General features: G+C 41.2%; 1 protein-coding gene across 2 annotated transcripts in view; it reads left to right on the forward strand.

The window, feature by feature from the left end:
- The window catches only part of RALA (RAS like proto-oncogene A), a 59,997-nt gene extending 35,044 nt beyond the window's left edge, over positions 1 to 24,953 (forward strand). For both annotated transcript variants that reach the window (XM_019710245.3, XM_019710247.3), the window contains exons 2-5: positions 10,820 to 10,971; positions 14,616 to 14,824; positions 17,853 to 18,027; positions 22,982 to 24,953. In XM_019710245.3, the coding sequence (XP_019565804.1) occupies positions 10,858 to 10,971; positions 14,616 to 14,824; positions 17,853 to 18,027; positions 22,982 to 23,104 (621 nt within the window). In that variant the 5' untranslated portion in view covers positions 10,820 to 10,857 and the 3' untranslated portion in view covers positions 23,105 to 24,953. The remainder of the gene's footprint in view (positions 1 to 10,819; positions 10,972 to 14,615; positions 14,825 to 17,852; positions 18,028 to 22,981) is intronic.
- Positions 24,954 to 26,696: the final 1,743 nt, after the last annotated feature.

Raw genomic sequence — 26,696 nt, forward strand, 5'->3', positions numbered from 1 at the left:
TCTACCTCATGGAAAGCATTTTAAATGTAGAAATAGAAGTTCATCTGTGATAATATTGAATAATTCTGAACAGCTCTAATTACATTACAGGTTTGGTAAGTAAACTGCTGTACATCTACAGGGTGATATAATAGACAGCCATTAAAACCTGCAGCTATGAAGTCAACAAAACACCATAGAAAAGCAAGTGTGACTTAAATGGAAAGGGATGCAAAAGGCCGACTTGTGCCTTACTACTTAATAACCCCTCCCCACATCTCTGTACTTGATTGTAAGGTCCCTGAAGCCAGTGACCCTGACTGGCTCGTCCTTGACCCACTCACACTCCCTCCCAGTGCCTAGCACACTGTCTGACTCTCAGTAAATGCTTGTTGATTCAGAAAATGGGCATAGGAAAAAGAAACAGAAAGGAAACCCAAAAGCAAACCAAAAGATCGAGAAGCCACTATACAAAGAGCTAACTTACCAATGATACCTGCATTAAAAAGTGGGATTTAACAGATGTCTTCATGTGTTAGATTTTGGGGGTGGGGGTGGGGGAGGGGAACAGGACTTTATTGGGGAACATTGTGTACTTCCGGGACTTTTCCAAGTCAAACTGTTGTCCTTTCAGCCTTAGTTGTGGAGGGTACAGCTCAGCTCCAGGTCCAGTTGCTGTTGTTAGTTGCAGGGGGTGCAGCCCACCCTCCCTTGCGGGAGTGGAGGAGTCGAATTCGGCAACCTTAGTGTTTAAGAGCTCGCGCTCCAACCCACTGAGCCATCTGGAAGCTCAGTGGCAGCTCATTGTCTTCAATCTAGTTGTACAGCTCACTGGCCCATGTGGGAACCGAACCAGCAGCCCCGTTGCTCAGAGCTCGCGCTCTAACCAACTGAGCCACCCGGCCGCCCCTTCATGTATTAGATTTTTTTAAAGTATTTCATTTGCTAATGACTATTTACTGTTCAACTTTTTGTCAGTATTTCTTCATGTGTGTGAGTTAATATAAGTCTTAGTCACACGGGATGCGTAGTACAGGCATAGGGAATATGGTCAATGGTATTGTAACAGCTATATACGATGTTAGATGGGTAGTAAACTTGGGGGGGCGCTTATCACTTTGTGAGGGGTGTAAATGTCTAATCATTATGTTTTGTACACTTGAAGCTATTAAAGAAATAAAAATACAAGTTTTATTCAGTTGAATAATTTTTAAGCTGTATCATTCAGACATGGTTAATAAATTCAATTATTTTTTTCTGCTTGCATTTTTTAAATTAGCAGAGCTTTCATAGACAATATCAAGTTCATAAAGATAACAACAAGAGAAACTCTTAACAGTATGTATACACTTAACTTATAGCTCATACATAGTAGAACCTAAAGAGATATAATGACACTTTTTTTATCAGATCTGTTAAGCATCCAGGCTTTGAATATTATTTCTTCATCCGATTTTTTAGCCTGTAAATTCAATTACCTTTGATGTATTTAATTTGTAGATAGGTAGTACGTTCACATGGCTTAAAATTCAAAAGGTTACTGTTATGTATCCTTCCAGGGTTACAGGAATACAGAAGCAAAATGTATATTCTTTATGATTAATAATTATTAAATGTTTTCCTAAATTACGTAATCTTATTTTAAAAGCACATTTAGGGGTTCAAAGACAAATGTTAAAATTGCTGTAAATAGTGGTTTGTCGGTCTCGTACTCTTCCATCTTTCATGTTCCACCCTCTTATTTCTCATAATTGCTGAAATTAAGTCATAATGTGGTGGTTTTACCTAAACCACTTATCCTTGTGCTATGCTGTACTTAGATGCTTTTAAAATATTTTGATCTGTTAAACGATCAGTATTGATTTCCATCATTTCCTCTCACCAACTCGTCTCACCACCTCCTAAAAAAGCTGCTTGTTCCTCTTCTTTTCCTTACCCATAGCCACTCAAGCCACAAAGTTGGGTAATTTCACTTGAATTTTCCCTTTCCTTCACCGCTCACATCTGATCTGTCCCCAGATTGGTTGACTCTTTACCCTTAATATCTGTTGAATCCACCCACATCTTCGCCTTAGTCCAAACTCAGGTCATAGTTGCCCTGTAGCCTCCCAGCTGTTCTTCTGGGTCGTGGTCTCTCTTAAAAATTGGTGGTTTTTCCATTACTCGGAGGATAAAAATCTAAATTCCTGGCATGTAAAGTTCTGTTTCTGACCCTTCATAGAGCTTTATTTTGCAGGTTCACCTGCTCCGCTGATAGTCTTTCAAGTCTCAGTTTAGCCATCACTTCCTCATGCATTGTAGAAATTTTTTGTTAGTTTTAACTGTGGTGAGGGCTTTACCTTTGTGTTGTTGGTAAGAATTTTGCACTGACTGGGGGCTGAATATATTGCATATAAAGGGAGGGTCTTCTGTAAACATGCCTGAATGTTTACATTACCCATCCTTGCTATGTGTACTTGAATATGTTACATATGCTGTTCTATTCATCTTAACATTATGTTTACAAACAGACTGAGACCCAAGGAGATAAAGTACTTTGAGCTTCAGTGATTTTAAGAGTCTGTGCTTTGATGTCTGACAGCATGCCTGGCAAGGCATATAAATAAATGTGACTGTGCAGACAAGGCAAAAGGTTAAGCCCTCATTAAACAGTTTTCAACTACTATACCCTTAAAACAGAATAGTGCCTTCCTTAGTTCAGTCTTTGTTATAATTTTGTGTTCTCCTTATTCAGTGCAGTTTGGGTAATTAGAAAATATGGTTACATTTCTAAAGTAAAACATTGCCTCAGGGACTTTCTGACTTTGAATGTTGCTCCTGTAGAGCTTGACTGCATACTTTAAAATGTTGGAAATTGTTCTATATCTAGATTGTGGTGTTGGTTACATAACTACATTTATCAAAACTCATTAAAAGGGTGATTTTATTGTACATAAATCAACCTGCCTTAGAAAAAAAAAGTTAAAGCCAGTTTTCAACATCAGAATTTCTCTTCATAGATTAAGGGTAAAGAAAACTCTAGGAGATAGATCAGATGACCCCAAAGTCTTTTAACTTATTTTTTTATCATGAAGAAATTTTTATATGTTAGTAATTAATAGTCTTTTATTTTCAGGGTTTTGCGCCTTTGCCAGTATACAGTCTTGTCCGAAGAACAGGACCTGTATTTATTCAAGTCACCCTTTATGTTGTCATTATTGTCTTCACGTGTATCTTACATAGTTTGTGTTAATTTTATTCTGTTATGTACTCTTTGTATTATATTTATTTTTATATAGCGTGGATTTTATAACGTATTTTATACATAACATTGATTATAATGTGTTATATTGATTACCCTTTAAATCTCTTACTTATAGCAATTTTTCAGTTGATTTCTTTGGCCTAAGTGTGAAATCATGTTATCAGTTTATAATGCTCATTTGCCCTCCTTTCCCTTTCTCGTGTCATCAGATATTACTTCCAGCACAATGCTAAATAAGGGTGATGAGAGTGGTCACTCTTATTCTGACAGTGGTGGGAATGCTTTTATTTTATCATTAAGCTTACGGTATTGTTATGGTTTGGGTTTTAAGCTAGCCAGTTTCTGGATGTATTAAGTGAACACCAATAAATTTCTTCTTTATTTAAGGGTTTTAATAAGCAGTGGACTTTGAATTTTATCAAATGTCATTCCGTATCCTGTAGAGATAATCATGTTTTTTGTATTAATACAAAGAATTATATTTACTTCCTAAAATATAGAGACATTCTTGCATACCTGATTGAACAGCACCTGGTAACTTGGATTTATCCATCTGGTAGCATTTTAAGTTCTTGCACCACATTCACGTGATAGGTCAGTCAATTTACTTTTCCTTTAGTCTCGCTTTGTTAGAACTTTGCATCAGTATGAAGGTAACTCTCTGAAAAGAATTTGGAAGCTTTCTCTGTGCTCTGGAACATTAAATAGTATTGATAATACCTGTTCTTTGAATGTTTGGAAAAATACACCAGTGATATTATCTGTGCCTGGTAATAAACCTAAATAGTCTTAAATCCCTTTCAAAATAGAATTGTGTATATTGTTTTCTTGGTCAGGTATATTCTAACTCTTCTAAAATTGTTTATTTTATACTAAATTCCTTTTTTTAAATTTAGCAGAGATTCTTAATACAGATAGAGTGTGTCATGTGTGAATTTTTTGTATGAAATACTTTGGTAGAGTATTCCTTATCAGGTATTAGAGAACTAGATTGATTGTTGGTTAGACAATTTCTTAATGTTTAAAATAGAGAGCTTCGAGTTTGGATTGGAGGTGTGTGGTCTGGAGTCCGTGGCCCACCTCCTGCGTGGGGGAGGCTGCACAGTGGCCTGACAGGACACCACGTCTGAATCCCCAGAACCTGTGCAGATTTCCTTCTGTGGTGGAAGAGACCCTGCAGATGTGGTTCAGTTAAGGCTCTTGAGATGGGATGATGATTTCAGATTATCTGTGTGGGCCTTAAATGTAATCACGAGTAGAGGAGAAGGTTGTATGACCAGAGAAAGAGATTGTAGCGGTGCTGTTGGGGACTAAAAAAAGCCAGTCTCAGAGGTGGGAAAGGTGAGGAGCAGAGTCTCCCAGAGCCCCCCAGAAGGAGCCTGCACTTCTGACACCTTGAGTTTAGTCCCTTTAGACTCATTTTGGACTTCTGGTCCCTGGAATCAGAAGACAATACGTGTAAGTTTGTGTTGTTTTAAGCCATCATAAGTCAGTGGTAATTTTTTACAGCAGCAACAGGAAACTAACACAGTATGAATACCCGCTAACTGCACATATGAGGGCAGGGACCTAGGCCTATAGGATTCAACTCCTTATCCCTAAGCTCGAGCAGTGCCGTACAAATAAGGATCTCTTATCCTTGTCGCACTCAGTATATTTGTTGATGGCAGAAAGAAGGAAGGAGGGAAGGAAAAAAATCAGGTAATTCGTAATTTAAATGAACATTGTAAACATGGTGTACCGTGTTTCTCCGAAAATAAGACCTAGCTGGACCATCAGCTCTAATGCATCTTTTGGAGCAAACATTAATGTAAGACCCAGGTAGGTGTCTAGTTTCTGGATAGAGCAGAGAAAAACAGTAAGTTTGAGAACTTGAAGCCCACCCATAGCCAAATAGATTCTGTAGTATTATTCTAGGACATCACTTTTAAACACTTGAACAGTAAAAGGTAGAAAATAATTGAGGAACCAAATAAACCAAACCGTTTGGAATTCAAGGATCCCTATTTTATTACTTAAGGGGGAAAACAAACACACACGTACACATGGAGAAGTCATCTATTAATTAAAATTAAGGTTCAGTCCTCCAATTCCTAGTTTGTATAAGGTGCCAGGAGGGTAGTTAGTTGGACTTTTGCCAAGTGAGTGCAAGAAATAAACAGGCTTACAGTATTGATTTACTTTATAACTAATTTTCATTTTAATTTTTAAAACAAATACATGTTCACATGATACAAAAATCAAAATGGTACACAGCAAAAAGCCACTACCCCACATCTGTTCCCTGGTGGCTTAGTTTCCATCCTCACAGGCAGTTCTGTATTACCGTTTTTAATACACTTTCTGATATATAAACAAGTAAATTCCTAAATAATCCTTTTACTCAACTTTTTATGTAGTTCATAGCATACAAGGTACATTGTTCGATATCTTGGTTTTTTCACTTTAAACAGTATGTTTGAGCTGCCTCCTGACATGTATCCAATTTATACTAACACCGCAATCGATGAATAAGGGGTCAGCAGACTTTCTGTAAGTAGCTTATTGTGAGCCTTACACACTCTCCTGGTTTGGTTTGGTTTGGTTTGGTTTGGTTTGGTTTGGTTTGGTTTACACACTTTCAAAAGCATAAAACTATTCTTAGCTCACAGGCCACACAAAAAGCAGGCCAAGGGACTATATTGCTGAGCCTTGCAAACATATTACCAATCTGATGGGTGAAACAGTGGTGTCCCAATATAATTTTATTCGTATTTCTCTTACCAGCAAGCCTGAGCATATTGAGAGCCATTTGTATTTCTTTTTCTGTGACTATTTATATTTTTTGCCCATTTTCCTATAGTTGCTGATCTTATAGTAATTTTTTGTATCGGAATATTATCTCTTGCCTTTGAAATGAATTATAAAATATACTATAGTATATACTGGGATCTATTTCTCTGTGTTCTAGTTGTCTATCTAGACAAGCTTGCTTTGGAGTTCCAACTCTCACTAAATTAGCTGTGTGATCATATTTATTTGAGGAGCTGTAGTACAGTTAATACAGAAATAACCAAATCTGTCTGCAGCCAGCACCTATGCCGTGTTCTTGGTTTGAGCTCACCTCCTGTTACAAAGAAAGAGATGTCCCCCTCCCTGTGTGCCCTGGTCTCTACTCCTGGGTCCGCTCCTACAGGCACTTTGCTGCTAGAGGCAACCTCTCTTCTTCATCATTAATTTCTGCCTCTTTTAGGTGATTATCACATAAACATCTTATTAATAATTAAAAAGCAGCCAAACAAAAGCCCTTGTCCATCGATGGCCCCATCTCCATTCATCTTCAGAGTAGAAGTCCATTTCTGACCCTCCTGTTTTCTCCTCAACCCACCCCCTGCAGGCTGTGGTTCCTACCTCACTGGGGAAAGGACTCTTCTCAGAGGCGCTAGCAACCTCCATCTGGCTAAACCTAGTAGTCAGTTCTCTGTTCATCTCTTACCTCATCATTGCTCTTCCATTCTCTCAGCAGGATCTGACAGTTAACCAACTTTTATGACCGTATGATCACTAGAGTTCCTCCTTCTCCTGAACCAGACTGTTGAGTTGTCTCAGGTATCTGTCTTCTGCTGCCTTCTGTTAACCATCTTCATCTTCTCCCCAAGGAGCTCATTCCATTTTGTGGCTTTAAATACCGTATGTAAGCTGACATTCACGTTTTTGCCTCCATCTCTACCCTCACCCCTGAATTCCCAACTAGAAGATCCAGTTTCCTATTCAACAACTCCAGTTGAATATCTAAGGCAGAACTTTCCCGGGCCCATTCCTTCCATGTCTTTCTCTGTCTTAGGTAGTGGTACCACCGCACATTCAGATAGTTTTAGAAATTACTCTTGTTTTTCCCCATCTTAGTCAGTCAAGTCCTGTCGACTGTTTCTCCAAAAGTATCCCGAACAGCAGAGTGGCGAGGAGAGCCCGGCTGCCTCAGTTTGAATCCTGGCTCAGCCTTGAGCAAGTCACCTTCTCTGATGAGATTCCTCATCTTTTAAATAAAGTTAAAGTAGTACACACCTCATAGGACTGTTCACACAGGAAATGTGGTGCCCTACTAAGTTAATACTCATGAGGTTCTCAGAGCAGTGAGGACTCGTAATGGCTTTTTGTCGCTGTCCTGGCATAGAAGGTAGTGGTGGTTATACCAGCACTAGTGCCACTTCTGCTGCTGCTTCCGCCGTCACCGCCACCACCCACATCTCTATCCTGTCCTGCAGGGACTGTGGGGTAGCCTGTGCTAGCATCCAGTCACATACCAGCCAGGGCAATCTTCTTAAAAATATAAATGAAGTTATGTCACTGTCCTGCTTTAAAACTCTCCAGAGGCTTCCCATTACTATTATAATAAAACCCAAACACCTTTCCACAGCCTTCAAGGCTTTTTGTGATTTGACCTCTCCTACCTCTCAGTCTCAACTCCTGTTCACTCCCAAAGCTCCATCCACTCCGCGTTTGGTCCCATAACATGTCAGACCCTCTCTCATCGGAGGTCTCTGCACTTGTTATTCCTTGAGTCTGGACCGCCTTCTCAGAGCTGCTGGGTCCTTCGTGAAACTCAGGGGCTCCCTCTTCAAAGGACTCATCCTTGACCCCGCCCCACTTTTTATCCCAGTGCCCCTTTATTTTTTTTGTTGCACTTAGCATGACAAATGGAAGGTACTTATTTATATGTGTGTTTTTCTGAAGTTCCAGGTCGGCAGGAGATTTGGCTTGTTACCATCAAAATGGCACCTAGACTAGTGGTGGGGAGCTCACCTGTGGAATGCCATGGTTTTGAAATGTGGGGAGAGGAGTTCGTGCTTGGTGAAAACTGCTTTTCCTGGATAGCCTCTTGAAAGTATGGGATGTACAGCTCATAGTTATTAGGGAATAACTGCATTTTGGAAAATGTTTTTGGGACTTCTGCCTTTTCTAAGTCACGGACTATTGTTTACGAGTAAATTGTTCTGGGAGGAAAGATGTTCTAACCCAGTTGGCGTAACAGCTAAATGTTTTGCTCATCACACATGCACGCACACATGCACACATACACTTCTTAGAGTATTGATTGATATGGCAACACCCTGAGCTCATGTGGTATTTACTATTTCAAAAATAAAACAGTGACGAAGCAGTGAAATGATTACAGCTGCCCAGTAAGGGTCATAATTAGTGACAAAGAAGTTATTTCCTGATTTATTTAGACACACCAGCAGCAGCATACTTGATAAACCTGCTTAGACTTGGTGTCTTTCAGACTTTTAGTTACTATCTGATGTACACTGTTCCTGAGCAGTTGCTAGTCATTCGGAATCTAATGATCACGTCCTTGGTACCCAGGAAAGAGGCACTCAGCCCTTGTCTGTTGGGTTAAGTTGAATTGAATTGAACTTCTAGCCTCCAAGTGTGGATTCTTTACCATACGTTTTACAGTTCAAGCTGCTTCTGCTAAAATGTTTATGATAGAAGAACAGGATCAAAAATTGCATATACAGGGGCCAGCCCGATGGCTCAGGCCGTTAGATCTCCGCGCTTCTAACTCTGAAGGCTGCCGGTTTGAACTCCGAAGGCTGCCAATTTGATTCCCACATGGGCCAGTGGGCTCTCAATCACAAGGTTGCCAGTTCAATTCCTCGACTCCAGCAAGGGATGGTGGGCAGTGCCCCCTGCAACTAAGATTGAACCCGGCTCCTTGAGCTGAGCTGCCGCTGAGCTCCCGGATGGCTCGGTTGGAACGCGTCCTCATAACCACAAGGTTGCCGGTTCAACTCCCGCAAGGGATGGTGGGCTGTGCCCCCTGCAACTAGAAACAGCAACTGGACCTGGAGCTGAGCTGCACCCTCCACAACTAAGACTGAAAGGACAACAACTTGACTTGGAAAAAAGTCCTGGAAGTGCACACTGTTCCCCAATAAAGTCCTGTTCCCCTTCCCCAATAAAATCTTAAAAATAAAAAAAAGCATATACAATGTGATCTCAATCATGCTCCATGTGGATTAAAAGCAGTCTCAAAAGAAGTATGTTAATATATTCATGTTGTTAAATGGATAGCAGATTGTGGAGTCTGTTTCCTAATGTTTTCTTGGGTTGGGAAGTAGGCACACGGGCGTGGTTTCTGAGCGCAGCCTGAAGCAGTGCCCAGCGCAAAGGGCCAGTGCAGTGTGTGGGGCTGACTGCAGACGCGCCATTGCCCAGCTTGTGGTTGAGTCTCTAGTAACAACAGTTGCTTTACACCAATCTAGTCTAAAGCACGAGGTTAAGTCAGATTTGAACATTTGTTCATTCAGCACATCGGAATGGAATGGCTGATTTTGCCAAGTCATGTTAGTACATTAATCGTAAAGTAAACCAAATAGACATGGCCCCTGTACTCCAGGTATTTCTGGTATATTAGGGAAGAAGACCCGTATTAAATAACTGACACGCTCAAGTAATTTCAACTTGATAATGGCTATAAAGGAAAAGTATCAGATGCTATAATGACAGAGTACAGGGCAGGAGAGAGTCTAATCTAGGCCGAGAGTTTGAGGTAAGGTTGAGACCCAAAAACGGAGAGGAGTTAGACAGCTGAAACAAGAATATGCCAAGTGGGGGAAGCTGCATCGCCAAGGCCAGGATGGGGAGAAGAGCGCATGAGAACTGAAGGAGCCCAGGATGGATCTGATGTCGCCACGCTGGGAGAGGTTGGTGCAGGATTAGCAGGGAGGCCGGCAGGATGGGGTGTGATCTGTGACCAAAGCAAGTCAGAGAGGGTCTGGCACCTGCGTCCTCCAGTAAGTCTCCTTGCTTGGGCCTCATGCAGACTCAGTATTTGTTGTGACCTCATGGCCTCCTTTTATAATGCCTGGTACCATGGCCAAAGGTAACTGGGTGCCTTTAGTGTCCCTCACCGCTGCAGCTTCTCGAGGAAGCTGGTCTTCCCACACTGAGCACAGAAATGTAGTAAACATGACATGCAGTCCAGAGAAGGCACCACCTGAGACCCAGAACCTCGGGCTGTCCACCCCAAGGCACTCAGCTGCTCATGTAAGACGGTTGGGAATTGGTAGGTGGTGTTGGGTTCTGTTGGTAATCCTGCCACCAAGTCGTTGGGATGCCGTTTCTTCTTTTATAAATTGGCAGTAAGTAAGCCTTAAATTGGTGGTGGTTTTGTTTTGTTTTGTTTTTGGTCAGTTTCTTACTGAAATTAGAAGAAACATCTCTTTGATTATTTCTAGTGGCAGGAAGGGTTAATAGGAAAACAAAGTGATTGTTGTACCTGTTTTCATAATGTGTGATTATATTCTCATGAAACTATACTCCATTATTGTCAGCATATGGTTGCACTGGGAAATTTTCACTTTTGGTCACAGCTCATTACTGGAAACTGTTAGAAGAGAAAGGCCCTTGAGTCATAGATTTGTTTTATTGCATGGTGTTCTGTGGTAAGCAGTTGTAACCCTAAGTGAGCGTACTTCATTTGCCATCTGTTTAAAATCACTGCAGAATGAAAAGTAGTATCTTGAAGCCTGAGGACATCATATCTCTTTCCTACGTTGAAATTCTGAAGAACAATGTACTGACCATTACTTTTCCTCTCATTCTTTGTAGATTCCTGTTAATCCTTCGGTGAAAACTCTTGTCACAAGATGGCCACGAATAAGCCCAAGGGTCAGAATTCCCTGGCCTTACACAAAGTCATCATGGTGGGCAGTGGTGGTGTGGGCAAGTCCGCGCTGACCCTGCAGTTCATGTACGACGAGGTAAGTGCTGGTTTTGTGTCATGGATATCACAGCTTGGGCTTCCAGAGCGTTTTTCTCTAGGTTAGTTTTGGTGCTGTTTGGGGTGGATTCCTTGACTCCTTGAAAGCTATTAATCATTTTTTCCCCCATTTTTAAATTTAGAGCCAACATTTATACACAACTTGATTTAACAAGTCAAGAACTCAAGGTTCATAAAAATCTCATGCTTTAAAATGCAAAACAAAACTGAAAACAGTACCTATTTTTGAGAAATCTAACTCTGGCTTTTTTATTTTTAGTGTTTTAATGGCAATTCTCACCTTGAATTAATAGAACTGGTGGATATAATACCTGATTGATACTTGAGGTTAATGTACATAAGGTATCCTTAATAACTTCAGTGAAAAATCTTAACTTACTGTGTATTGGGCATGGCATTACATTCACCTTTAAACAGGTAATGGCTATATCCCTAAAATAAAATGACTAGACAAGTTAACATATTTGTGTGCATGTATTTATATCAGATCTTATTGACCCAGATTCTCTCCCTAGAGGACTGTTACCAAGTCTAACTGATTTAAGAGTTGGTAATCTAATTTAAGCATTTATCTCAGTTCGTCCTCCCAACAGAAGCGATGTGGTTACTCTTTCTTACCTAATCCTCATAACAGTCCTGCATGATAGGTGATGCGATCCCCATTTTACAGATGAGAAAACAAACCCTCAAACAGGTTACCCAACCTGTGTCCTCTCCTGTTGAAGTTCAGCCTCGATTGCTGTTGGCACATCAGTGGGTTGGGTTAACCCTAAGGCTGACCGGCTGTGAGGGCTGTCTGACTACAGCAGATGAGCTGTAGTATGGGAGCTGTCCTCACCAAGCGGGATTTGCTTCAGTGGAGCTCTGGTGCCAGCTGAGTCTGCCCTTTGTGTATGTCATTTGTGAAGCTAGTTGGGTGGTGTTCTGGTGTCAGCTGAAGCCAGTCCCCAGGTGTGTTGGTTCTGGAGCCTCTTGGGATGTACTTTGGAGCAGGCCAAGGTCAGCCACTGCTTGTGCCATACTTGGAGCCTCTTGGTGAGAGCTACAAAGTGATCTGCAGATGGTTGCCACTTGTGCTGGGCTTCAAGGTGCCTGGGAGAGGCTACTCTGTGAACCAAGGCCAGCTGCCCCTTGTACCAGGCTTGCGACCTTGTTTGGCACCACAGTGTGCTCTGAGGCCAGCCGCCACTTTTGCCGGGTGTGTGGCTGATTTGTTGAAGCTGTGTTCCAGGCCAAGACTGCCTGCTGTTTTTGCTGGACTTGGGGCCACTTAGCAACAGCTACAAGGTACACCGAGGTCAGCCGCTGCTTGTTTGGGGTTTGTGGGTCTGTGAGAGATTTGGGGAAAGTCTGCAGCATGAACCAAGGCAGGCTGCTTGTGTGGAGGAGCTTCTGGAAGGGGCTTGGGCCAGTCAGGTGAGTTGGGTGGGTGGGTTCTCAGGGAAACACTAGGGGGAGGTGAGCAGTGTTAGCCAAGTTAATGGAGAGCACAGATTTGACTCCCACATGCACCTGGCCAGCTAGGTGGGAGGGGAGTTCAACAAAGGAACAATGGCGCCTGCCAGCACTTCTGTCCCCAGAGAGAATTGCCCCAACCCCTGCCCCTCCAGCCCTCGTCCTAAAGTTAGTCAATTTAGTTTCTCTCTGTATGTCCCTGGTGCTGTTCAAGCCACTGCCTCTGCACTGGAGCTTAGAGCAAGTGAGTTTGTGAATGAGTCTGTGTGCAAGCCCCTTAAGAGTTTTGCCTCAGTCTCTAGCAGCTCCCTCTCCTCAAACACAGTCCCCTCTGGATTTCACAGCCAGAAGTTTGGGGACTCCTCTTGGCACTGGTGCCCCAGGCTGGGGAGCTTGGTGTGGGCTGGAACCCCTTGCTCCTCAGGGAACCCTTCACAGCCGAAATAACCCTCCAGATTCTTAATCTTAACACATGGTTGTGGGACCAGCCCATTTTGCATCTCCGCCCATCCTACCAGTTTCGATGTGGCTTCTTCTTTATATCCTTAGTTATAGTAATTGTGTTCAGCTAGTCTTCAGGTAATTCTCAATGATGGTTGTTCTGTAATTCAGTTGTAATTTTGGTGTGGTTGTGGGAGGAGACGAGCACAGAGTTTACCTCCTCTGCCATCTTGACCAGAACCTAGCTATTCTTCTTTCAAACTAATCCTTAAATCAGTCTCCTTCTTGACACTGAGGAGGTAAAAAATAAGACTATTCACATGCCTGACATTTGCTAAATGCGTAAGCCTTCATTTATTATTCATAAATATTTAATATTCATTTAATAGTCATAATATCTGATAGACCTGAATATTTCTATTCATTAAAATATTCATACATGTTCATAAGTATTTAATATTTGTAAACTATTAGCATGTAAATATGGGAGAATGATCTGTAGCTTTTACAGTTACAAATACACTGTTTTCCTTTTTTTTTTAAATAACTATTTATTGAGTATCTGCCATGTACCAGGCACTATTGTGGGCTTTGGAGATACAGTGATGAGTTCAGTAGTCAGGGTCCCTGCTTCCAGGGGTTCACTTCTAACAGGAGGGTATAGACGTTGAGCCAATCAATAAGAAAATATTAGAAAATTAAGATATTTATAAGAAACTAATAAAAACCCCACAAAATAATAATACACTGATCAACATCTCAAGGTGAGATTTCTGAGGCTGAAAACAGAAGTGGGAAAGTAAAGTTGTTTAATTGTACTATTTTAAAAATCAGAAGTTTGAGCAGAAATCTCAAAGTTCAAGATTTGACCATCTGCAGAGTAGTATAAGCAACTTTATTGACTTCGTTCTTTTTGGAGAAAGAAAAGATTTAATGATACTTTTAATGCATACCTAAATATGTATTTACTTTCAAGATAGTTCCACAATTCTGGCATGAAAATTTATAGTCACATAGAAAGCGATTCTTCCACACTTGATAAAGTACAGGCAGACCTCGCTTTACCACACAGCACCAGTGTTGCATTTTTTACAAATTGAGGGCAAGATCCTCCATCAGCAAAAAGATTACAACTCGCTTATTGCGTTCCTCGCTTTATTGTGGTGGTCTGGAACCGAACCTGCAATAAGGAAGAAAAAAGGGACAGATTTCAAACTGTAAACAGCCTAGAGCTGATAGTTCAACCCCCATTTTTTTGCAAATGAGGAAGTCACCAAATTGTCTAAAATGAAAATGTAAGCTATACACCTGAAGCTGAAGCTGAATAATATTGAATGTCAACTATAATTTTTATACATGCATATATGTATGTATATATATACATGCAATGTGGAGTATAGCATAGGGAATATCGTCACTGGAATTGTAACAGTTATATATACTATGTCAGGGGTCAATAGATTGGGGGAGGGGGATTATCACTTTGTGAGGGGTGTAAATGTCTAATTAATACATTGTTTTATACACCTGAAACTAATTAAAAAATGGAAAAAATTTTAAAAAGAACATTTAATTAACATAGTTTTTACCATTAGAAAAAACTGAATGAAGGGTACATCCATGACCTCTATACTATTTTGGCAACTTTGTGTGAATCTATATTTCAAAATAAGAAGTTTTGAAAAGTAAAGGTAATTTAAAACTGGATATGCTTTTGGTCTTTTCTAGTTTGTGGAGGACTATGAGCCTACCAAAGCAGACAGCTATCGGAAGAAGGTGGTGCTGGATGGGGAGGAAGTACAGATTGATATCCTGGATACAGCTGGACAGGAGGACTACGCTGCGATTAGAGACAACTACTTCCGGAGCGGGGAGGGTTTCCTGTGTGTCTTCTCCATTACAGAAATGGAATCCTTTGCAGCCACAGCTGACTTCAGGTATATTGGCGAGGAATGTTATAGCTCTGACTTCCTGCCTGACTGTTTCTTCTTCAGAAACAAGTGGATAGCTAGAGGTTCTTAACTTGGCCGTCATTCACTCTGTGTCTAATTGTTTTTATTCCCTCTTTGATATCAGTATGTGGTTGTCCGCTGTGTACTTATACTCACATGCTGCCCAGTGCCAGCTGTATTGGAGCTTGAGTTTGTGACAGTCTCAGGACCCAAAGTGTCTTTAGGCATTATGGAAGTATTGCTCTTTGGAGTACAGTACTGCTGCTGCCATAATAGCTGACATTTAGATCACATAATGGAGCTCTGACCCAGATTTTAAATGTTTCCACATTAGTTACTGGTCTCTCAGCCCGGTAACTAAGGCTTAGTGTAATGCTCAGCAGGCACATACCATCCTTCTCACAATATAAATGCCCTGACAGCTGAATTTTTTAATAGAAATAATAATAGCATAGATTGACATAGTAGGTTGTGTTGTGCAATATCTTTTATCTCTTATTGACTGTTTCCTTAATCAAAATCTGTCATCCGTTGGTGGGGGGAGAGGGTAGTCGTGAAAGGGAGAGGGGTTGTCTCTATACCTAAGAAAAATGTGACATAAATAAGTTCCTGAGTAGTTTCGTAAATACCACATGCATAAACAAAAGTATCCTTTAATTGTATATTTTTATTTCTGTGTTAAGTGTCTGCTTGGGTATGGGGAACACAAAAGAAGCATGTAATGTATCCTGTTTTCAAGATTCACACAGCTTAGTTGTGTAAGGCATGAAACTAAGAGTAAATTAGTGACAGAGTAGGAGATATGGACAGTGGTCATTCCAAGGGACCCAGGAAAGGAGAGAAGCCGGGAGGCCTTCATGAAATAGATGAGCCTGAAGGATAAGAAGGATTTCTGTGGACGAGGAAAGAAGTGTTTTCAGGTTGTTGAGCAAAAAACCGAACCTGGACGTATGCAGAGTATTCCTTTTTGTGTATATTTGAAAGCCTCAGGAACTTAAAGGATTCTAAGGGAATACTCTCTGCAAAAAAAGCATGTCACTGAGAACGTTTTAAAATACAGATTTATTTGTAAAATTAAGTTTGTTGGTTTCTATAAGGAAGGAGTTTTATACTCGTATGTGATGAAGTGCAAAGGGTGGCAGATTCTGAAACTTGTAATCCTGGGAGACAAGTTGCAAGTTACATAAATGTTAGTGCTTATTCATCCATTCAACAAATATTTGAGTGCTTATTATGTCTAGCAGTTCCTCTTGTAGGTGATGGAATAAACTTTATCACCGTAGTCATGACATCCGAAGTGCTGTCTCAAGTGAAGAAGTGATTTGTACACCGAGAGAAAAGTCTTGGCTGTTACTGCTGCAGTCGGTCCTTCGTCACTCTTCAGTTGGATCTCCCATGTGTTGCCCTGCCCATAAATAACAATGTCTTAGTGACTGACCAGCGATAGGGAAGGGATTATTGAGACAGTCAGCTGTCCACGACGTTTAACCTGCGAAGTACAGCACAAGTGTCCGCTCCTCTCTGTGTGTGGCCTTCCTGGTCCTCCCACCACCACGGCAGAGTCTGTTTCCCCATCTCTGTGTGGTGCACTTGCCCCGCTCCACAGCACACTTACCACACTGTTCTGCTGAGCTTGATTTGTATGTGTTTTTCCTGACAGGATCGACATTCTCGAGAGCAGAACCCGATTCTTACCCATGTCTGTGTTCCTAGTACCCATATTTGACACAGTTGCTAGCATATGACATGTAATGCTTAGTAAACATTTGGAAGAAATGTTAGAAAACTCGCTTACCTTTTTTGGTCCTCACTTTTCCTTATGCCAAAAATGTAGAAGCTGTATCAGTGTATAAAGGTACTTTCCTATTCTAAAATTCTGTAATAGCCTCTCATACTCTGTTTAAAAGGAGCATCGTGTTAAGAGAATGCATATGAAGGTTATAGACATAGCGTTTTCTGTCTCTGACATCCAGGGAAGTAGCTGATAAAAAAATCAACTTACTAACTATGAAGAACATTGTCTTCTCGCCTCTGAACCTGTAGGTCCAAGCTTTCCAGGGCCATGTTTCTGGTAGCATTAGTCACACTGTAATTTCAATATGGGTTTCCTGAAGCACATGACTTGTAGCTTAGTACGGATTTATTAAGAAATAAATCAATGACTGTGTGTAATATGACCAGAAGTGCTAGAGTCACAAATACCTGAGTCAGTCTCATTCCTGGTGGTTAGTGAGGCTGAGTGGGAAGTCCATTAGTACTTCGGCTCAGAAAGGTATTGTCCCATTTTACAAATGAGGAAACTGAGGCAAAGAAGGACTTTGCTCAGAGTCACGTGACTAGGAAGGGCAGGGTCATGATACCTTTAAAATTGGAGACACTTTCACAGCATGTAACTTATCTCTAATACAAAATCTATACTCAAGAGCTGACTTCCAGATATCCCTGGCATATGTGGGGCTTTGAAAACATTTAGTTGGACCTTTGATGTGATAGGATGTAATAAGAAAGGCACCCTCTCGCTCTGTGTCCTCCCCAAATCCCATCACCCCAGTTTAATCATGAGAAAAACATCAGACAAATACCAGTTGAGACATTTTTCTACAAATTACCTGACCAGCATTCCTGAAAACAGTCAAGGTCATCAGAAACAAGGAATATCTGAGAAGTGTCAGAGCCAAGTGGAATCTGAGGAGATGTGATGACTAAATGTCTTGTATCCTGGATGGGGTCCTAGAACGCATTTAGCAGAAGTTGCATTTGACACTTTCATTTCGTACCTGATCTGCCATATTTATACTGTCTGTCTTGGTGTACTTTTCCTTGTCAGTGAAGTGAAGGTGTGACTCAAATGACTGGTGGTAGAATAAGGAAGAAGTGCTGCTCATTTCCTGCCGTGTAATAAATGAGCTGATTGTCTACGCAAACATAAATGCTCGTTGCAGATGGTATTTATTTTGTTACTTTAACATATAGAGATGATGTTAATATTTCTCTCTCATTTTCTCTTATCCAGGGAGCAGATTTTAAGAGTAAAAGAAGATGAGAATGTTCCATTTCTGCTGGTTGGTAACAAATCAGATTTAGAAGATAAAAGGCAGGTTTCTGTAGAAGAGGCGAAAACCAGAGCTGACCAGTGGAATGTTAACTATGTGGAAACATCGGCTAAGACGCGTGCTAATGTTGACAAGGTAAAGGCCACTCTCCTTACTGCCGGTGTTACAGTAGGTTTGTTTGCTGTAACTAGGCTGTTGGTCTGGAGGGTGTGAGACTTTCAAGTAGCCATTTAACACATGTTGATCTTGATCAGCCCTGAATGCTCAAATACAGCACAGTAGGAATGTGACTTCACCTTGTCCCTTGGTTTCCGGGAGGCATTAAAACATGAGACACGGCAGCTAAATATACTTTTTTTTTAGTACTGACAAAGTTCCTGACCTGAATCCCTGCTTTTTTTCCCCCACCCCTTGATGAGTTGGATACTTTAGAAGGAATTGTGTGATTCCTCAGAGCTGACAACTACTTGGCCCCATTTAAGTTTTCAGATGTCAAGGGACCTCCCAAGGTGAAGGAGCCCTACATTAGAGGATTTTCAGATCTCTGTTAGTACAGCTACACTCCCCACCCTAAACTTCTGTTATTCCCTGAGTGGAAAGGGAAACCCTCCGCTGTCTTTATCTTCCCACTCTGTTCAGATTGGCCCTTCCTGGAGACCACGAGGGACACCCTTACTGAGGGACACCCTTACTTCGCGTCAAGGAGCCTTCCCAGGTGCATTTCCTTCTGCTGCCAGAGGCCATCTTCAGTCTTTAGGAAGCTTGCCTGTTGGGCTGAGGCCACGCAGGTGCTGAGAGCCCTCCAGGTGGGGCCTTTTTCAGCCCCCAACCATCTAGACCCATCAGCTCCCTCTCAAATTCTAACTGAAAAATGGCTACACAGCTTGATAAACACAGATTCCTGGGCTCGAGGTGTCCTCAGGTTTTAGTGCTTATACCTGCAGATTCATAACCCTGATCCAAAAACCCTTAGGTTAAAAATATTAGCGATTCTTTCTGTTCATTTACTGTAGATCGCAACGATAGTGTCATTATTGTCATAGCTGATTAATTTTTTAGTCACGTGGTCAGATTCCTATAGGTCCAAGACATCTGTACAAAGTGAATGCTACAAGATTTCTATTCAGTATGCCAGTTTTTTTCTAAAGTTACGCAAATGTTTTTGAAAGTATTAATGAAAATGTGTTTTAAGGTTCAGTGTGTTTGGGATTTTGAAAGGTAACATTGAACATTATCATAGTATACATATCTACTTTGTTTCCTCCTAGGTGATACCTTGAGCAGGTTGTAGAACACAGTCTAAAACCTACTAGAACGAAGGGGTACAGGGAGGCAAGGGGACAGTAACTGTCCAGCTGTGACACTGTCTTCCTAACAGTCCTTGTAGTGTCATCTGCTGGCAGGCATCAGAGGCCCTTGCAAAGTGTGGTGGTGTGCGTTATCAGCGCTCTCACAGGACAGTAAGAAAAAACCAATATCAAATGGTCCAAAACATACACAGGCATGCACAGAAAAGAAATGCAAATCACTCTTCAACTTGAAACGAGGCTGAGTCTGTCTTATAAAAAAGGAAGTGCAATTTAAAAATATGACATTTTTTTACCTGTCACATTGGAAAATAAAGCAACAGGTTGATAATATACTGTTGACCAGAGTATAGCGAAACAGTAACTCGCATGTGTTTGTGCAGGTCAATCTGACTATCATCTATCAAAATTATGACCTCAACAATTTAAGTTCTAAAAATTTATATACAGATAAAATCATACATCTGCGTGGAAATGTATGTTCAGTGGTAGTAATTGAAGCATTATTTGTAGAAGAAGCAAAAGACCAAATGTTCACGTTCCAGTGATGGACCAGTTAAAATTGTGCTGTGTCTGTATAACAGAGGACTGTATAACCTTAACAAAGACAGCAGAGGGCCTGAGTGTGCTGGTAGGGAATGGCCTTCAGCATAAAGTGAGGAAACAAGCGAAGTGCAGAACAGCGTCTGAATCTGCTGCATCTGTGTTTTAAATTCTCTCCCGCGCACAGGCGCGTGCCTACATCCGAGGGGTATGTAGAATCTAGTACCTGTGATCGCCAGAGAACGGTCACCGGGAAATGCTTTTTTCACTGTAAATACCCCTTTGGACTTCTGTGTTTGAGTTTTTTTGCCGTTTGCATGTATTACTTTTCAAAAGAGGAAAGTTAAAGGTCTAAAGCTATTTTAGTTACTATGTCTGTGTAAAAAAATACACCCCAAAACTTAATGGTGAAATAGCCATTTATTATGCACACGGACTCAGGGGGCCAAAAATGTGGACAGCACGCGGTGGGGGGCTTGTCTGTGCCCCTCAGGTCTGCTGCTTCAAGTCTGAGAAGCTGCAAGTCTGGGGACTGAAAGCAGCCAAACTGGTTTAATGGCTTGTTCACCGCGTCTGGTTCAGCCAGTCACTGCTGGCCGTTGTCCAGGGATACCTCCGTCCCTGCCCATGTGACCTTTTCCACGATTGCTGGTTTAGGCTTTCCCTACAGCAGGGTGGCAGTTACGTGTTCCAAGAGCAAGTGTGACAGGTAAATACGAACCAGGCAGAAAACACCACCTTTTATGAAAACCTAGCCTCCAAAGTTATGCAGCATTATTTCCCCTTCATTCTACTGGACAAGGTAGTCAGAATCCCACCCAGGTTCAGGAGGAAGGGGAGGAGACTCCACCTCTTGCTGGAAAGGGACGATTCTGGAAAAGCTCATACAAAGTACTGCCGGGGCCAGTTGTGGGAAATACTGTCTACAGTCATTGGTTACATCTCCAGAGCAGAATTACATTACATGAGGGTGCATGTAAACTGAGGTACAAGTTCATGCTGAAACTAATTTCTGGTACTGCTACCGTCTGAAGAGTGGCTACCACGTAAAGTACCTCAGGGGCTACAGAAAAGTAACTTGCAGCTACTATTCAGCTTCTAGAATTAGGTTATATTCGTGTTTTTGTTTGTTTGTTTGTTTTTGCTGAGGAAATAATATAATGGTTAAAATAGCTAGTGTTTGTTAAAGCTTACAGGAGCCAGGCACCGTGGCAAGCACTAATCATTTCATCTTTAACGCTGTGAAGCATTAATACTCTTCTCATGCTCGCTTTTTAACTGAGGAAACTGAAGTGCAGTGAGATTCCGTGCCTGGTTCAAGTTCACAGGCTTGTAGTGGCATCTGCAGGCTCTGGGAATGGCCCCCAGGTACCCATGTTCTCGCCTCAGTATTTACTCAAAGTGGTTGGTGTCCCCCATACTGTGTGTCGTCCACTACAGATGCCTGCTGCACATCTTCCGGGGGAGCAGTGTTCCTATTGTCTCCTTCCGTTTAATGGGAAAGGATCGAGTTTTGTCACAGAAAACAAACACTAGCTCCCTGCAGGATGCCTTATCCTCATCTGAACCCCAAATAGACCGACCACTGGGGAGATGCTTCAAAGAGGCAGATTGTATATCCCCCTGTGAAAAAGCTTTGTAATGTCATTGTCATCGGAGTTGTCGGGCTGGGGCCTAGCCTGTCTCGGAGGCGGTGCCTGTCACAGAGGAGTCCCCCAGAACTTAGAGGACCACCCAACAAAGCCGCTTGTGTACACACTAGTGCCAGCTTTCATCTGGTGACCTATTAGTACCTTTCTAGCTAAATGCTCTGGCTCTTTAATAGTATTTGTTTTTTTTCATTGTTATAGTACATGAACACATGCTTATTGTGTAAAGAAAAATTCATGATATGGAAAGAAAAGCATAATAAGGAAAAAATGAGTTACTCTTTGCCCAAATTCTACTCCCCTCCCCTGCCTGTGGGAACCACTGCTAACACATGTGTCTTTCCAAATGTTTGCCTGCATTTTAGAGATGGGCAGACAGAATCTAAGGAAAGTTTGTGTTTGTTTGTTTTCCCCTGTATAAATAGGATTTTATAGTGTATAAATATATAGCATGTATCTATTATGTAGTATTTCTGTGTACGTAGATAGATAATTTTAGTGGTTTGCTTTTAAATTACACAACAAATAGGTCTTGTAGTTCTTTCCATGTCATTATATGTAGATAAACCACATTCTTTTAAAAATCTGTGATGTTTTCCATAGTTAGGCTTTTTCATAATTTAGACATAATCCATTGAGTTTTATCTTTGGAGCTATTATCATTTGTAGTGCTTTTTTAATTTTTATCTTAAAAAATGGGATGGAAAGATTAGGTCATATACTATGTGAACATTTTTACCAAAAAGTTATAATTCAGGAAATTTCCCAATTTTCCTAATATACTTAAAGAAGTAGACTTTAGTTTTGTGCTTTCTTCTCCCTATACTCCCCAAACAAGAACTCTTAAATACAGCGGGTACCAAAAATATGTATACACATTTTAAGAAAGGAAAACTGTATTAAAAATGTACTACTCAATATATACCAATAACAAAAGATGAATACAAGTCACATTTGACTTCTGCAATTACAAGAGGTGCTCAAAGTGGTTACCCTCAGTGTCCAGACACTTCTGATGACGGTGAACATTGTTTGGTAGACTTCTATGGTGAGCGTGTAAACGGTTCCAACACCACAGCAGAAGCAGCGGGACTTGCTGCTGTGCGAGGCCTCCGGATCTTCCCATGTGCACGTCACAGCACCACACGTCTCAGACTTACCACAAACTAATGTGTGCACTTGTCAGGCGTGCTGGAGGTTCTGCTGCACATTCACACCTCCATTGTCCTTGTATTTCCACAACGTTCTCGAATTTCAAACACCACTTCAAAATGGTCTTGCGCTCCTTGAACGACAACTGTGCTTCTGCCGTTTTCTTTGACTTTCCTGCCTGTTGATGGTGATGCTAGCAGTCATTTGATTAACGCCATCTTTTGAGCGAACGTCATACTGCACATTGCTACCTGGAGAGCCAACTGTAATTCAATTCAGCTTCGTAAAGTAATACATAGATAACATATCTTAAAATGTGTAGACATTTTTTTGACACCCTGGTTATTTATTCTTACTCTCAAAGTTTACTGCTGTGATTCTGAGAACTACCAAGCTCCTATTATGTTTGCTTTACTTACCCTGTTTTCATCTTTCTAGGTATTTTTTGATTTAATGAGGGAAATTCGAGCCAGAAAGATGGAAGACAGCAAAGAAAAGAACGGAAAAAAGAAGAGGAAAAGTTTAGCCAAGAGAATCAGAGAAAGATGCTGCATTTTATAATCAAAGCCCAAACTCCTTTCTTATCTTGACCATACTAATAAATATAATTTATAAGCATTGCCATTGAAGGCTCAATTGACTGAAATTACTTTAATATTTTGGAAATTGTTATGTATCACTAAAAGCATGAATTGGAACTGCACTGAAAGTCAAATTCATTTAAAAAAAAAAAAAAAGAAATTAACGTGGCTTCACCAAGAAGCAAAGTTCAGCTTATTTCATATTTGCCTACAGTTACCCCGGTCCTGAATGTAACGTCTGAGCTTGTGTTTTGAGGGCAGTCTTGTTAGAGGTGAATGGGGGTGGGGAATGGGAGGAAAGGCTGCTTCCTCTGGTTTATTATAAAGCTCAAATTTTATATCATTTTAAAATATCTTGGTCTTCTACTGCCTTGAAAATAACAATTGTGAAAATGATAGTTAAACTGTACCACTTTTTTTAAACCACTGTTACGTAAAATAGAGAAGAAAACTTTTTGGCATGATTGTTGCATATAGTTAAATTGAAAGTAATTCATCTGTGAGCCTGTATTAATTACCTGGCAATTCACTTAGAAAAGTGGTATAAACTTGTACATGGAAGTTTTTGAATATGCCTTAATTTAGAAACTGAAAAATGCCCAGTTACATCATTCTGGGTGTGGCCTCACTGGCGCCATGGGCCCGTTGCCCCGTGTGTCCTGGTGAGAGAGTATATGCCTCGTATAGAGTACAGCTTTTGTATAGAAGATTCTTGAGAAATAACTGCTAGGAGTCTGTCCAAATTTAAAATGTGTGCCATACTCTGGTTCTTGAAAGAAGGTTCCAGAGCTCCTGATTGCTTCTGATTATGTGGTGGTTTAAAATGCAGGGCAGTGTCTACTTGTGAGAGCGTTTTAGACCAAGGATTCAGCACCACTTGTTTCAGTGAGCCTGCTCTTTCTTTTTGATGCTGGTCCCTGGAAATCCCTTTCTGCAAGTGTTAATCATGTGTTCAGTTTTTGATCTCTTGGGAGCAGGCCCAGGAAAGCAGCAATAGTGCTAATAATGCATTTCGCACTAGAACACTTTGGGAAAATGCTCATGCTTGCCACCTGTTAATATTTAAATGTGTACTCATGAGGTTACAGTTGGCGCTACAGGAGTTATTAGTGTTTGTAGTCTGTCTGTGTTTGTAAGGAAGAACAGTGTAGCTACAGTTTCCTGAAGTTAACATCAAGCAGTCAAACGTGAGTCCAGTGCAGAAAATACGTCCAGCGTGCACAGACCACACTCAGAGCTGTGTCACTGTTGTGTGTGCGCTGGCTGGAAGGATGCTAGCACATTATTTGAGAAATCCACCACTGTGGAAAAGATTTTTCTTTTCTTTGGAACGGAGCTAAAACAGTTGATTCGCAGAGCTTTTCTTTTTATTCAGTCCTCATTTCAGTAAATCAAAGATGTGTTCAGGCATTCCAGGTAACAGACGTGTACGTAAAGTTAACAAAAATAGGCTTTTTAGAAACTCAACTCTTTAGATATTACATCCAGCTTGTCATGTTAAATATTTGTCCGTAAAGGGTTTGAGATGTACATTTTTCATTTCGTCCTTTTCATAGACTATGCCATGTGCAGAAATAAAGTACCAATGTAACCCTGGCCCGCCCGCGGGCCCAGCGATCTCCCTGTGTACTCATTGCAGTCTTATGTAACCAGGGGTCCTAACCACTAACATTGTCACTTTGCTTTGAGACCTTTCCTCTCCTGGGTACTGAGGTGCTATGAAGCCAACTGACAAAGATGCATCACATGTCTTAGGCTGATGCCACTACCCGACTGGTTTATTTGCAATTTGAGCCATTTAAAGACCAATAAACTTCCTTTTGTAAAAATGTTTGTGGTGTTACTTGATGTTTACAGTATGGCAGGTCAAATTCAGGGTTATCAACCTGGGCGTCTTTACCAGAGACTTCAAAAGAAAATCTTTTGAGCTGTCAGTTTAGGGCCTTGTTTTGTATAACACCAGATTTCCTAAACAGCAGCAGTATCATTGCTCAGGTTTAATCAGGGGTCAGAAGTGGAAGAATCCCATGTCCCATTACACAGATGATGCCCTTGGCTGCCATGAAAGTCACAAATGTGTGCATTACTTTTAGAATATTACTGAACTCTGCAGAATAGGTGACAGCTTTATATTCATTTTCTAATCGGAATGATCCCCAGAGACTGTTTAATCCCAAATTGTGGAAGAAGTAGCCACCCTGTTACCATTTCACCAAGCTTCAGGCTGTTCTCTTTCTCATTCGGGGTCTGGTGAGAAATAGCTGCCTGTGAACTATTCCGTAGCCTGTGGTTAAAAATGATCTGGCCCAGTTGTGAGCACAGCCTTTCAAATCCATTCATTGTAACTTCTTCCTCGACTCATAGCAATGGCAGAATGAGCCCATTTAAGTTATAATTAGCATAATTTTAACCTCACTGTATGGACCCATTTCTAACAGTAACAAGTGTGATGTTAAATGTCTACCAAACACAGGTTAGATTAAGTTCTCGTCCTAAACTGGATCAAAATGTCATTTCTCAAAATTTTGTGACAAGGATATAAAACAAATTTAGCAACCTTATATTACTACCTTAAAAGTAGAATTATCAAAGGACATACCAAAAGTTCTATAAAGTTTTCGAAGTAATTGTTATTCAACCAAGTGTTGGGAGTCTCCTTTAGCAAACTACTTTGGAAGTCAGGAGTGGCAGGTCAATAGAGGTCTTCATTCATGCCTTCAGTTTCAATAGCTTTTTATGGACTGCTACTGGAGGCACTGCTGGGAATGCAGCAGGTCAAGGACAAACGTGAGGGAGGGGCAAATACAGACTGACACTGAAGGACGTCTGTGAGCCCCACGCATAGGACAGAAATGAAGTTAAAGATGAGATGAAGTCGGGCTCCTTACTCTGGGCTACGCCCCTGTTAATGATTTTCAACCCCAATAGTAATGGCAGCAAACAATGCATCCTATATCAAGATACTGTATTTATATATATTTAAATTTAATATTAACCCAATGAAGTAGGTGCTGTCATTATCCCCTGATTTGCAGATGGAGACAAGCATAGAGCAGTTCAATAACTTGCCCAGGACCACAAAGCTAGTAATAACTGAAATTGGAAGCAAAGCCTGGCTCCCAAGTCGATGCTCTTTTGTACTGCACAGTGAAGGAGAAGCAGAGTGGAGGCTAGAGTTACTCAGTAGCCTGTGCTAAGGTGGGGAGTGCCCAAGATGTCCCCAAGGCTGCGGCCACGTACTCGATGATTGTCTCCAGAAAGTTGGAAGAGGTTGCTGTGAACAGAAAAGAAGCCTCTGCTTGCAGCCTGGTTGCTAAGAGATAAGTGCCCGAGGGAGCACCTTGTGCAGAGTTGAGCTGTGGAGTCGGCCTCCTGTGCCGGCTCTGTGATGTCACTACACAGGCAGCATTCCTTTGGCGAGTCAAAAGCTTTCCTATATTTTTTCACTGCAAAATGATTTCATTCCCATTCCTTGCTCCAGCAGCCAGGAATGCAGCCACGTGGACAGCTGCCTGAAGATGCATGGCAAGCAGGCAGGGAGCGAGGTTTGGCCATCTGTATTCTCAGTCCCC

This window comes from Rhinolophus sinicus, chromosome 4, assembly GCF_057876585.1.
Source record: "Rhinolophus sinicus isolate RSI-liver-muscle chromosome 4, RSI-T2T, whole genome shotgun sequence".
NCBI lineage: Eukaryota > Metazoa > Chordata > Mammalia > Chiroptera > Rhinolophidae > Rhinolophus > Rhinolophus sinicus.